The sequence below is a fragment of the Microcaecilia unicolor genome, chromosome 9, assembly GCF_901765095.1.
Source record: "Microcaecilia unicolor chromosome 9, aMicUni1.1, whole genome shotgun sequence".
NCBI classification, from domain to species: Eukaryota; Metazoa; Chordata; class Amphibia; order Gymnophiona; family Siphonopidae; genus Microcaecilia; species Microcaecilia unicolor.
In genome coordinates this window covers 97,028,676-97,043,193 of record NC_044039.1, presented here as the reverse complement: position 1 = coordinate 97,043,193, position 14,518 = coordinate 97,028,676, and the positions used below count along the sequence as shown (strand labels likewise).

The 14,518-nt window shown below is 44.7% G+C and overlaps 1 protein-coding gene across 5 annotated transcripts in view; it reads left to right on the top strand.

The window, feature by feature from the left end:
• The window catches only part of INTS13 (integrator complex subunit 13), a 165,743-nt gene that overhangs the window by 99,116 nt on the left and 52,109 nt on the right, over window positions 1-14,518 (top strand). For 3 of the 5 annotated variants that reach the window (XM_030214878.1, XM_030214879.1, XM_030214881.1), the window contains one exon: window positions 12,991-13,080. In XM_030214878.1, coding sequence (XP_030070738.1) covers window positions 12,991-13,080 — 90 coding nt within the window. The remainder of the gene's footprint in view (window positions 1-12,990; window positions 13,081-14,518) is intronic. The other 2 variants (XM_030214882.1, XM_030214880.1) reach the window with 1 other exon arrangement.

The following is a 14,518-nucleotide window of genomic DNA, read 5'->3' as shown; positions in this document are numbered from 1 at the left end:
TAGTTTGTTTATTCAGACTTACTAGACTACTTTAGGGCAGAGGAGAGCGGTTTGCAAAACTATAACAATATAGAGATAAGAAAGGAACGCCAATTTTTATAGTAAAGATATACATTCACGCAGAGTAGGAAAAGGGGAGCTTTGAGCTCAGATAAGTGCAATTTTCTATTTTTTTTAGTTTACATTTAATATGTTTTGACAAGCACATTGATTTCCATTATTGAGGTACAGTGATTGAGCCCCCGTGTAATCAGCACATATAGTCATTGAGCTAAGAGAGCTGAGACCACGTTTGATTCTGAGCATCATTCACATTTTTAAAGTAATTTACATTATTATGGAGTTTTTAGATTGTTATCTCTTCAAGTGTATTTATTTCAGATCATTTTAATAGCAACATTTTGGAGGGTTTGCAGCTTTTTTAGAGAGGAATGATTCAGGCCTGCATAACCAACGTTGCAATAATCAAGAAGGGATATAAAGTATGAAAGGAGGGAAATGATGTCAAGATCCAAGGTGGCGGTCTAATTGAGGAGCTCCGGTAGGGCTGATATTAATTTGCGCTTTAAACTTACCCTCACGGCGAGAGACAGATCGGGAATAACGGAGAGTGCACCTCTGGGCTATGCGTCCAAAGAAAACTCTTGAGCGATTCTGTTTCACGCCAGAACGACGTGAAAAAGTGAAGGGAAAGCGGGTCCGGAGTTGAGAGGAACTAAGATGGCGACCGCCCATGCTTCACAGGAACAAGCGGTAAGGAACGAAGAGAGCATGGAGGCTGCTAGCATGTTACAATCCGATGTCACTGGGCTGCTCCAGGATCTAAAATCGGACTTTGCGGGGATTCGGTTGGATGTCCAGAATTCCCTCAAAGATATCAGGGCGGAGATACATGATTTGGGATCCCGTGTGGGTGAAGTGGAGGAGGGGATGGTGGCCCTGCAGTCGGAGGTGGACTCTATGTGGCGGAAAGCGACTAAGGAGCAGGAGGAGCTGGGCCGGCTCAGGGAGCAAGTCGAAGACCTAGAGAATAGGTCTCGACGAAACAACTTAAGATTCAAAGGCATCCCTGAGCTAGATATTTTTGCTAATTGTGAGGCCATGGTACAAGAGCTATGCCAACATATACTGGCTCTTGGATCCAAAGCCCATCCCCCTCAGATACGTATACAACGGGCACATCGTGTGATGGGACCATGCAGAGATTTAAAACTGAGAGATGTGTTGGTGTGCTTTCTGGACTTCTCTATAAAAGAACAAATCCTGAGGCAGGCCCGGTTGTGCAAGGAAATTACTCGGAAAAATTACAAAATAGAGGTCTTTCAGGACTTGGCACACACTACGTTGTTGAAACGTGGATTATTTAGAGAAGTCACTGGATTTATGCGCACTAAAGGGATCAGATACAGTGGTTATTTATTTATTTTATTTATTTATTGCATTTGTATCCCACATTTTCCCACCTATTTGCAGGCTCAGTGTGGCTTGCAATACATTGTGAATGATGGAAATACAATTTGTTACAGTACGATTATGGGTTACATTGTGAAGAGTTATGGGAAGACAAAGTCAAAATATCAGGGAAATAGAACAATGGAATGTAACAATGGGAAAATGATAGGGCGATAGAACAATAGCAAGAGAACATTCAGGTATAACAATTTTATCTGTGGGTAGAGTTTTAAGTGTGGTGAATATACGGGGGAAGAGAATTCAGAAGAGAGTGTATTGATGCATTTCTATTAGTGTGTATGGACTTCATGTGTTTTGATCCTTGCGATAAATTTTCTCAAAGAGATGAGTCTTCAATAGTTTGCAGAAGTCGGTTAATTCGTAGATCGTTTTCAGGTTGCGTGGTAGTGTATTCCAGAATTGCGTGCTCATGTAAGAGAAGGTTGATGCGTGCAGTACTTTGTATTTTATGCCTTTGCACTTAGGGAAGTGGAGATTGACGAAAGTTCGGGATGATCTTTTAGCATTTCTGGGTGGCAGGTCTATTAAATCAGAAATGTATGCAGGGGCTTCACCGTGGATGATTTTGTGAACTAAGGTGCATACTTTAAAAGTGATACGTTCCTTGAGTGGGAGCCAATGTAGTTTCTCACGTAAGGGTTTTGCACTTCTGTATTTTGGTTTTCCGAAGATGAGTCTGTCTGCGTTTAGTGAGTTGCAGTAGTCCAGATGCCTGAGTACGAGTGATTGCACTAGGCTGCGGAAGACAGATCTTGGAAAGAATGGTCTTATTCTTTTCAGTTTTCACATGGAGTAGAACATCTTTTTGGTTGTGTTGTTCGCGTGAGTCTCAAGTGTTACGTGGCGGTCAATAGTGACTCCAAGGATTTTTAAAGTTTCTGAGATTGGCAGATTTAGTTTAGGTGTGTTAATAGCGATAAATTTATTTGTGTTGTATTGGGAGGTAAGTATGAGGCATTGAGTTTTTTCTGCGTTCAGTTTCAATCGGAATGCATCTGCCCAGGTGTTCATGATGTGTAGACTTTGGTTGATTTCGTTGGAGATTTCATTAATGTCTTGTTTGAAAGGAATATATATCGTTATATCATCGGTGTATATGTATGGGTTAAGGTTATGGTTTGATAGAAGTTTTGCCAAGGGGATCATCATTAGGTTGAAAATAGTTGGTGAGAGGGGGGATCCTTGCGGTACTCCACATTCAGGTGTCCATGCAGCAGACGTAGTTGAATTTGATGTGACCTGATATGAGCGTAAGGTTAAGAACCCCTTGAACCAGTATAGGACATTGCCTCCGATGCCAAAATATTCGAGTATGTGTAATAGGATTCCGTGGTCAACCATATCAAAGGCACTTGACATGTCAAATTGTAAGAGGAGTATATTGGTGCCGGTTGCAATCATTTGTTTAAATTTGGTCATTAGGGTAATTAATACTGTTTCTGTGCTGTGATTTGACTGGAATCCTGATTGGGCATCATGCAGTATTGAGAACTTGTTGAGATAGTGTGTGAGTTGTTTGGTTACCATCCCTTCGGTTATTTTGGTTATTAGTGGTATAGATGCTACTGGTCTGTAGTTAGTTATTTCGCTTGCGTTTTTCTTTGTGTCTTTGGGTATTGGGGTGAGTAGAATTTTTCCTTTTTCCTTTGGGAAAAGTCCGTTTTGTAGCATGAAGTTCACGTGGTTCATTAGGTCTGTTATGAATTGTTGAGGAGCTGATTTCATGAGGTTGTTTGGGCAGATATCTAGTTTGCATTGGGATTTGGCGAATCTTTTGAGTGTTTTAGAGATGAGGTCTTCTGATAGTAACTCGAATTCGGTCCAGATCCTGTCTGCTGGATATATTCCGTCTTCTGGGTCTAGACAGTTTAGGAGTGTGGCGTATTCAATAGGGCTGGCGGGTATTTTAAGTTGTAATTGTATAATTTTCTCCTTAAAGTATTTCGCGAGTTCGTCGACCCCTGGTGTATCTTTGCTGTTGTTTGTAACTGGTGTGGTGTCTAGCAATTTATTTACAAGGTAGAAGAGTTTGTGTGTGTCTTTGTAGTTTGGTCCAATCATTGTTTTGTAGTGTAGTCTTTTAGTCTGTTTTATGGTATATTTGTATTTCCTCCGAAGTGATTTCCAGGCATTCAGTGTGTGTTCATCTTTCTTTTTGTTCCATGCGCGTTCTAGTTTTCTGACTTGTGTTTTGAGTTCTTTCAGCTCTTCGGTGAACCATGGATTTGATTTTTTCCTATGTGATGTTCTGGTTTGGATTGGGGCAATTGTGTCTAATGTTGTCTTACATATATCATCCCATTCTTGGAGGAATTGAATGGTGTCTGCATTTGTTGACCATTCGTTTTGGTAGACCTGTTGCCAGAATGTTGTGGGGTCTATTTTACCTCTCATGGTGTATGTTGTTCGTTCATGTTTGTTGACTGCGTTACTGTGTATTTTTCGCCAGTGGAGGGAGACGTATGCTTTATGGTGGTCTGTCCATAGTGTGGGTGTGTCTTGTGTCTGTAAGTAGGAGAGTTGAGTCTGGGTCGAATTTGTATGTAATGATGTCTAGTGTGTGTCCTTTTACGTGTGTTGGTTGAGTGTTGGGTGCGTGTAAATCCCAGAGTTTTAAGAATTTCCCTTTGTAGTTTGGATTACAATATATGGGAAGTCCCGCAAGGTTACAACGCCGGAGGAAGCGTGGTCGGCGCTGAGGGCCATGGGCTGTCAGGACGTGCCGGTGCAGAGTCAGGAATCGCAGGTCCACGCGGTTCCAAAGAGAGATTCCGCGTGGCAAGTGGTGGAAGAGAGAGGAAAGATGACGGATAAGCAGGCTGTTTAAAGATGGTAACTGCTAAAGCCAATGCAGTTGCCAGGGACGGCACAGTCTTACCGAACTGGACAATGGAGCCAATCTAGTCATATATTATATTATATTATGTTTGGTATGAGTGATATGGACCTAGAGGTATCACAGTTTGCAGCGTTGAGAGCAATTACTGTAGTGAGTGGATTCGTGTTGCCCAGAATGAAGTGTACCTAAGGTGGTGAATAGAACCATCAGGGTTGATGACCTGAAGCAGCAGAGCTGCCATTTAAGAAGCGGAGAAAGGAAGATCTGGGAAGTCGAAGTTGACGGGAGATTCCTATGAAAAGAAAGCAGCCGGACTATGCATGCGGATCAGGTTGCCTGCACGAGCCTGGAGTTGTTCAGTTTGTTGTGGGGAGAAGGGGGTTTTTGGTGGGAGGGAATAAAGACCTATAGCTAGGCAGGGGAAAGACCTGGGTAGGGGGGGGGGGGGGGGGGGGTCAGCGGATAATGTAAGGATTCTAGGAGGTGTGGGGAGGGAGGTTTATACTTAAGGATATATCAGACCCAAGCCTTTGGAACTGTACGTTTATTTTCTTACTTTGGCTGGTCTTTTGGATCAGGGATCAGCAAAGGGCAGGGGGGTTGGGAGAAGGGAGGAGGGATAAATGCAGGGGGAGGGGAGAAGATAAGGGGGGGAGGGGGGTGGGATCAGGGGAAACAGAGGTCGGGTCCTGGAATGTGAATGGGCTGAACCATCAGGGGAAACGGTGCCGAGTATTCAAGGAATTAAATAGGTTAAAATGGAATGTGACAATGATGCAAGAGACTCACCTGAGACCGAAAGATGTTGCGCATTTGTTGCGGCGCAGGCCCTTTAGAGATGTTTTGGTACATCAGGGAAGGGAAGCTAAAAAGGCTGGGGGCGTGGCTATATTGATACGACACACCTGTGGGTTAAGCATACAGGAAGAATTTCGAGATTCGAGTGGGCGTTGTTTGGGGATTAGAGGATTTTTGCAAGGAAAGGAAATCACAATTATTAATATCTATGCACCTAACGAAGGTCAGAAGCAATTTTTTGATAATCTGAAGGACGAAATCCATGGTTTTATTAAAGGCCAAGTAATAATAGGGGGAGACTTCAACATTGCCCCAGATGCGAATTTGGATCACTCAAAGGGAAGGGGGGGATCGGGGCGAAAGGCTACGTTGAAGTTTTTGAAAGAATGTGAGGTGGTGGATTGCTGGAGGCTGGTACATGGGACACAAAGGAATTATACTCATTACTCACATGCAGCACAATCATATGCGAGGTTAGATAGTCTATGGGTACACCACAACAGTTGGCATATGATAGATGCAGCCAAGATAGAGACTTGTCAAATCTCCGATCATGCACCTATCTGGCTTAGGTTTAAGGGGTTGGGGGGTATGAAGAAGGGGGGGTCGGTGGAAATTAAATGAGACATTACTGGGAGACGAAAGTGAGAGAGGAAGTTAGGAAGGCAATTCAGGAATATTACCAGCTTAATGATGATGGAGAGGTAGAAGATGAGTCCTTATGGGACGCTATGAAAGCAGTGGTTAGAGGTGTTTTTATTAAATGGGGGGCTCGGAAAAAAAGAGAAAAAGGCCAGAAATCCCTGGAGTTGCATACACGTCTGGTACACTTGGAGAAACAACATAAGAGGCAACCCACAAAAAAGTTAGGGGAGGAGCTTAGAGAAGTATGTGGGGGGGGGGCATTGGCTCAATTGCAAATGATAAAGATTGAATATATGCAAACCAAGTGGAAACAGCGGACCTTTGAGTTTGCTAATAAATCCAGTGCTTATCTGGCATGTAGATTGCGGGCACAGCGTGTAAAGGCTCTCATTCAAAAGTTGAAAGATGGATGGGGGCTGGTATTATGCAGATGCAGAAATATCTGGAAGCTTTAAGAGATATTATGAAGACTTGTATAAAACGGGAGAGGGTGTGCATAGGGGGGAGATAGGGCAATTTCTAGACCGGATACAGCTACGCCATCTTAACAAAGCTGAGCAAGCGAGATTGGGAGAACCGATTAGATGGGGGGAAGTGTATGGGGTAATTAAGAACCTCCCGAATGGGAAGGCCCCGGGATTGGATGGCTACACTGCACGATTTTTTAAGTGTTATGCAGAGGAGCTAGGACCCCAACTTATAAGGTTAGGGAATGGGGTATTGGAGGGAAAGGGGATTTCAAATTCTATGATGGAGGCTGGGATTTCTTTATTGCTTAAACCAGGAAAAGACCCCACTGTATGTGGTTCCTACAGACCCATTTCACTGTTAAATGTCGATGTTAAGATACTGGCCAAAGTGTTGGCCAACAGGCTGGGGCGGGTTTTATCAAAATTGATAGGGGAGGACCAGTCGGGGTTTATCCCGGGCCAGCAAGTGGGAGACAATATACGTCGTACCCTTCTTCTACAATGGGAAGCGCAGCAGAGTCTCCCGGGGGCCGTAATGTTAGCAATAGACGCTGAAAAAGCATTTGATAGGGTGGACTGGGAGTTTCTGAAAGAGGTAATGCGATGTATGGGGCTTGGAGACAATTTCTGTAAGTGGATAGCAGCTTTGTATGCAGCACCGAAGGCCTGCATTCAAGTTAACGGCCAGTATACACCATTTTTTTTTAGTTGAATGAGGGACCAGGCAAGGCTGCCCCCTGTCGCCACTGCTATTTGCCATTTATATTGAGCCCTTAGCAGAGTTAATATGTATGCACCCCGAGTTTTGGGGCTTTACAGTGGGAAGGAGGGAACATCGAATGGCACTGTATGCAGGCGATTTGCTGCTTTATGTGACGGATCCAGAGAAAACGTTAGAGGTAGTGGTGGATGTGCTGGGTGAATATGAAAGGTATGCTGGGCTGCGGATTAATATGGACAAATGCGAAGTATTGGATATTTCGGTCTCCCAGGGAGAGGAAACTTGTTTGAAACAGAGATTTGCTTTTAAGTGGGCTAAGAGCCATATTAGATATCTGAGGGTATTTATTCCTAGAGATTTGAATAGAATTTATGGACTTAATTATAGGTCAATAGTGGATCGCATTAGAAATTAATTATCAAGATGGAAAGGGCTGTGGCTGTCATAGTGGGGGCGGATGGCGGTAATAATCCTTGCAGACGGGAGAGGTTCCGAGGGATTGGAGAACGGCGGAGGTGGTCCCTCTTCACAAGAGTGGTGATAGGGAAGAAGCTGGAAACTAGAGGCCGGTAAGCCTCACTTCGGTTATTGGAAAAGTAATGGAAGCGATGCTGAAGGAAAGGATAGTGAATTTCCTGGAAGCCAATAAGTTGCAAGATCCGAGACAACATGGTTTTACCAAAGGGAAATTGTGCCAAACGAATCTCATTGAGTTCTTTGATTGGGTGACAGGAGAATTGAATCAGGGACGAGCTATGGACGTAATCTACTTAGATTTCAGCAAAGCTTTTGACATAGTTCCCCACAGGAGGCTCTTAAATAAACTGGATGGGCTGAAGATAGGATCCGAAGTGGTGAACTGGATTAGGAACTGGTTGATGGACAGAAGCCAGAGGGTGGTGGTGAATGGAATTCGCTCGGAGGAGGGAAAGGTGAGTAGTGGTGTGCCTCAGGGATCAGTGCTGGGACTGATTCTGTTCAATATATTTGTGAGTGACATTGCCGAAGGGTTAGAAGGTAAAGTTTGCCTATTTGCGGATGATACTAAGATCTGTAACAGAGTGGACACCCGGGAGGGAGTGGAAAACATGAAAAAGGATCTGAGGAAGCTAGAAGAATGGTCTAAGGTTTGGCAATTAAAATTCAATGCGAAGAAATGCAAAGTGATGCACTTAGGGAATAGAAATCCTCGGGAGATGTATGTGTTAGGCGGGGAGAATCTGATAGGTACGGACGGGGAGAGGGATCTTGGGGTGATAGTATCTGAGGATCTGAAGGCGACAAAACAGTGTGACAAGGCGGTGGCTGTAGCTAGAAGGTTGTTAGGCTGTATAGAGAGAGGTGTGACCAGCAGAAGAAAGGAGGTGTTGATGCCCCTGTATAAGTCATTGGTGAGGTCCCACCTAGAGTATTGTGTTCAGTTTTGGAGGCCGTACCTTGCGAAGGATGTAAAAAGAATTGAAGCGGTGCAAAGAAAAGCTACGAGAATGGTAAGGGATTTGCGTTACAAGACGTATGAGGAGAGACTTGATGACCTGAACATGTATACTCTGGAAGAAAGGAGAAACGGGTGATATGATACAGACGTTCAAATATTTGAAAAGTATTAATCCGCAAACGAACCTTTTCCGGAGGTGCGAAGGCGGTAGACCGAGAGGACATGAAATGAGATTGAAGGGGAGCAGACTCAAGAAAAATGTCAGGAAGTATTTTTTCACGGAGAGAGTAGTGGATACTTGGAATGCCCTCCCGCGGGAGGTGGTGGAAATGAAAACGGTAACAGAATTCAAATACGCGTGGGATAAACATAAAGGAATCCTGTTCAGAAGGAATGGATCCTAAGGAGCTTAGCCGAGATTGGGTGGCAGAGCCGGTGGCGGGAGGCGGGGATAGTGCTGGGCAGACTTATACGGTCTGTGCCAGAGTCGGTGGTGGGAGGCGGGGCTGGTGGTTGGAAGGCGGGGATAGTGCTGGGCAGACTTACATAGTCTGTGCCCTGAAGAGGACAGGTACAAATCAAAGTAGGGTATACAGAAAAAGTAGCACATATGAGTTTATCTTGTTGGGCAGACTGAATGGACCATGCAGGTCTTTTTCTGCCGTCATTTACTATGTTACTATGAATATTTTACCCCGGCTGTTGTTTCTATTTCAGTGCTTGCCGGTGGCGGTGCCCAGGCGGGAGCTGCAGCGGTTACAGCGCCAGATACTACAGTTTATCTGGGATGGCAAACACCCTCTCTTAGCTGGGAGGGTGATATGGGGAGAGGTAGAGAGAGGGGGAAGAGCTGTGCCTCGGCTTGAATGGTACTATTTGGGTGCTCAGGTCAAGATGGTTCTGGAATGGGAGGGGGAAAACCTAAAGCCAGCCGGTCTGGTGGAACAATCTTATTTCCCCCTTAGGGGGTTAAAATCGCTACTATGGACTACAGAGGGCATAGGGGAAAAGGTGGTGGGAGTGGACAATCCATTCATTAGGCACCCTTTGAATGTCTGGGAGGAGTTTTGGAGGAAATGGGGGCAGGGAGAGGGGGTATCCACTAGGGCGGGGATTAGATGGGAGCCAAAATTTGGGGCAGGGAAGGATAACAGAGCTTTTGTGAGATGGGACCAAAAGGGCCTCTCGAGCTTTAGAGATTTGCTGCAGGGAGGACAGATTAAGAGTTTTGAGGACCTGAAATTACAATACAAAATTTCTGAGGGGGACCTTTTTTCTTATATACAGGTTAAGCTATTTATGGGAGCAATGGGGTGGAAGGGGGGAAATATACAAGAAAGGGAGAGTCTGGAGAATTTATGGGGCATATTACAGAGGGTGCCTAGATCAATCTCCGTACTCTATAAATTTGTGAGAGGAAGTGACCCCACTCCTTTTCACTTTAAGGGGGCGTGGGAATCGGACCTAAACTGCTGCTTCAACGCTCAGGAATGGGAAAGGATATGTGGAGAGGTCCAGAAGGCCTCCATATGCGCTCTAGTGCAAGAGAACACATATAAGGTGCTTTCAAGGTGGTACTATACCCCGGAAAGAATTAGGCGTATGTATCCCCATGCTTCTGACTGGTGCTGGAGATGTGATCAGGAAAAGGGCTCATTCTTGCACATTTGGTGGTCCTGCTCCGGGTTGATTCCCTTTTGGATAGCGGTGATGAAAGCGTTGGTAAAAATGACTGGGGATTCTTTGGTGTGTAGCCCACAGGTGTGTTTGTTGGGGATGCATAATGATCGAGATTCATGGGAATGGAGTAAAATGTTACGGTGGGGCCTTGTGGCGGCGAAATGCCTGATAGCTCTGAAGTGGAGAGATACTAAGCCCCCTTCCATGGGTGAGTGGAAGGAAAAAATGGAACACCTTATAGCAATGGAACGCCTAACGGTGTACCGTAGAGATGGGGAGCTGCGGCGCAAAAGGGGATGGTCTCGATTACAAGAGTGGGTAGGGATCTTTAGGTCATGAGAGGACTGGATGGGAGTGGGGGAGGGGAGGGGGCCGGGGGTAGGGTTGGGAGGACTGGGAGGGGAGGGTTTGAGGGGGGGGGGTGTTGTACCTATATGTGCTAACCAATTAGAGGGAAATGGAAGGAGCCAGAGGGGTAGACCCCCGGCTATAATGATTATATGGGGTTAGTTTAATGACTGTTACTGTTCATAATAGGGCAGGGGCGTAGCTACGGGTGGGCCTGGGTGGGCCCAGGCCCACCCACTGCAGCAGCCTTTTTTCACATGTTTTAATCGCGATCGCAATCGCGTAGCGTACCACCGGAAGACGGCACCCGCTCAGCTGACCTCCACTCCAGGATCCGTCCAGACTCGGCAGTCTGCACTGAAATTCAGGTCCCGTTGTGCAGCTCGTATGACGTGGCTGTACGCGGCGGCGTGTTCAGCCTTGCTCTGCTCCGCTCGTGGCTATCTGCAGCACAGTGAGAGGGAGGTAGGGAAAAGGACGAAGTAATGCAGACCTGTGGGGTGAACTGGGAGTGAGTGGCTGTACTTGCAGGAGTTCAGAACACAGCTGGTAATTAAGCCAAGTGGAACCAATTAGCAGTCTGCTGGTAAATGGAAGAAAAAAATCCAAACTGTTTGTGGAGAAAGCAAGCAAAGAAGACAAACAAGAATAACAGCTAGAAAACTACAGGACAGTTTCAAGAGGTAAAACACAGAAATGGGAATGTTTGAGACTTCATTGCCAGATCCTGAAATGAGGTAGGAATTTGTATGCTGTTGCAGATTTTAGATAAAGATATTAAGGAACTGCCATGGTTTGAGAAGCTGCCAAAAAGCAATGTGTTGGTTGTTTGAAGTGTTCTGAGTAAAAGCCATAGAGAAGAATTCACAAGGTATTTTAAAGGGTTTGGGCAGACTATGTTGGATGAGAGTGAGACTAGCTGGAAGAGGTAATTGCAGTCTCAGAAATACATCCTGGTTTAAGGCTGTGGCAGACAACTGTACATGAGAGAGAGAGATGTTACAGGATGGGAGAGAGGGGTAGGCTGGGAAACAGTGGCTGCACCTGTGGGGGGAGGGGGACTGGAGGCTGAAGAGAAGGAAAAGGAAAGAGGTTCTAGACCTACAAAAGGGGGGGGGGGTTGGCTGGAGAGAAGGTAGAGAGGTTCTGGACCTGCAAAGGAGGGGGGGGGAAGAGAAGGCTAACTGGCTGGAGGGAAGGGAGAGAGGTTTGGGACCTGCAAGGGGGAAGTGGCTGGCTGAGGCAAGGGAGAGAGGTGCTGGATTTATTGGGGGGGGGGGGGGGCTGGAGGCAACGGAGAGAGGTGCTGGACCTACAAGGGGGAGAGGCTGGGGGCTGGAGGAAAGGAAGGAAGTTGCTGGACCTGCAAGGGGGGGCAGGCTAGAATGAAGGGAGGTGCTGGACCTATGGAGGGGGGGGGGGCTAGAGGCTGGAGGGAAGGCTTGCAGGGGACGCTCGAGGGAAAGAACAGAGGTGCTGTAGCAGGGGGAGAGATTAGAGGGAAGGGAGAGAGATGACAGGTCAAGGGGATGAGTGACATTTTGTTTTAAAGATTGTTTTATTTACTATATGTGGCGGCTGTTGAGATTATGGTGTTTTATGGGGAAATGTCCTAATTCTGCTCTGTACCCATTGGGAGGGGGGTGTCAGGGGGTTCTGTGGATGCAGAATTTATTTGCCTTTAATACTAGACTATACATTCTGGGATTGTTTCTATAGCGTGTAACTAGAAACATGTGTTGAAAAGTGTTTGGTTTTGCTATACAGGCTAAGTATGTGTGTTAGGGGACCGAGGCTCAACGGAGGCTGAAGAGTGCAATCTCTTGTACTTCCCCCAGCCCTCAATGTGGCCTGCAGTCACTGAAGCCTGCACTGCTACCCTCATTGAAGTTATTGGGAGTGGGGTAGAGGTGGAGCATGGGGTGGGGCATCAGGTGGCAAGTTTTTCAATTTCAAAAAGTTGGCAACCCTGGTGCCCACCCATCTGACCTGTTGGCCCACCCAAAAATTGCCTTCTGGCTACGCCACTGTAATAGGGGTGATGAAGATGTTGCTAGGTGCATATTTGTTGTATCATATGTTACTCTATTATATTATCTGCGGTGATGTTGCTGTATATGTACTGTTGTGCAAGTTTATTTTGCTTCTTTAATAAAAATATTTAAAGTGAAAAAAAAAAATAAAGTATGAAAGGATAAGGGCATGAAAATGGTTGCAATCAAAAAGGTAGCATACAGTGCGCAACTGCCGGAACAGAAGAAATGATATCTTGGATTGATGAGAGATTTGAGGAAGGTGTCTATTTTCAAGCTTAAAGTGTGCAGCACCTTGTAAAATTACCCTTATAGTTACATTTCATGTAATTTTACCAGCTGTGGGGGGAAGAGTTTCTAAGGATAGGTTTGGCTCTATGCACATACATTTGCATTTTCAATTGCCTGCATGCATTTTAACAAAAAAAAAAATATCCAGATAAGTTAGCAGTTGTAAAGATGTACTTTAATCACCTAGTTAAAATGCTATGTGAGGTTTGTTTGCTAAGTGTTTGTTTCCATAACCCTTTTTTACATTTTTGCAGCAGGTGATGCTCATGTTGGCAATAACAGAGATGCAACAGTGAAAGAAACTGTGACGCTAAAATGGTGTACACCAAGGACTAATAGTGTAGGTAGGTATATCTGTTTTGTTTGAAAAGTGATATAAGATGTAAAGACCCATTTCAAGTAGACGTTGAGATTGGAATTGAGACATGCTCAGTTCCAGTGATATTTTACAAAAGGCTTTAATGAGCATAAAGCTGCCTATAAAATACATAAGGAAGTGTAAGAGTGCATGTGTATTCATCAGAACTTAAAAGGGGAGCAGACATTGAACAGATTTACATGTGCACAAAAAGAGTGGCATCAGTTCAGCATTTTCTGCATGTACATGGGGAAGTTACAAAATTACCATTTCCATGCGTAACTGCTGGTCCCGTTTACAAATCTATATGTCTAAGTACCACCAATTGAGTAGCAAGGCCACAATTATTTTTTTTTTTTTGGGGGGGGGGGGGGGGGGGAGAAGGAAATTATCAGGATTAAAGAGAATTACTCCTTTAATCCTTCATATAATGCCCTGGGTGAAACAAGCACTTTTAAAACTTTTGTGTGTACCGCTGAGATGGTACAAAATCTGATGGGGAAGTTTTTAACGTAGACATGTATCCCCCATCTTAAATAGGGAATATATTTGCAAAGTTTTGCCAAGACATGCTAAAACTGCACCCAGGCCGCAGTTCCTTGAATTCTCTGCATCCTAATGATCTCCATGTGTAAATAGCAACTTTCTAAAATACCGTTTTATACGTGTGTGCAATCTACATATATTAATGCCACTATTTGTACAAGGAGATGCTTTTAAAATAGAAGCCTTAGTAAACTTTTAAGACTGAATTCTATAAATGGTGCCGAAAAATCAGTGGCAACTAAAAAAACTCGCTAAGCGCTATTCTATAAATGATACTCAAAATTAGGCGCTGTTTATAGAATATCACTTGGCACCAGTAACTGTGCCTCATAGGCCATCATGAAACAAAAATACTAAATAGTACCAGTATGTGGTAAAATTTATGTATCGCTGATCTAAACACCCAGGTTCATATCCCACTACATCTCTTTTAATTTAAATGCTGAGCCCTCCAGGAGCATGGAAATTTCTGTTGTACCTGACTGTATATCACCTCAATAGCCTTCAGGCCTTCTGGTGTCATAAATATTTAGGTACAGTAGATACATGTTTCTGGAGGATTCACAATTTAAAGGGAAAAAAAGAGAACTGAAGTGTGATTTGAACCTGGGTCTCCTGGTTTACAGTCCACTGCACCAACCACTGGGCTACTACTCAGACCTTCTTTCTTCTTTGCTCAGAATGCCCATAATACCAGAAGCTGTCATAGAGCCTGGCATTCCTTTCCAGTTTCACTTTTAGGGGAGAGAGAAGGAGGGGGACAGTTACCACGGGGGATTGATGAGGGGTCATGCCTTAATCCTTCCAGTGGTCAGCTGCTCAATCAGAGCACCTTTTTGTACCCTGAATTTTTATTGTAAAATTGTTTATTGTAAAAA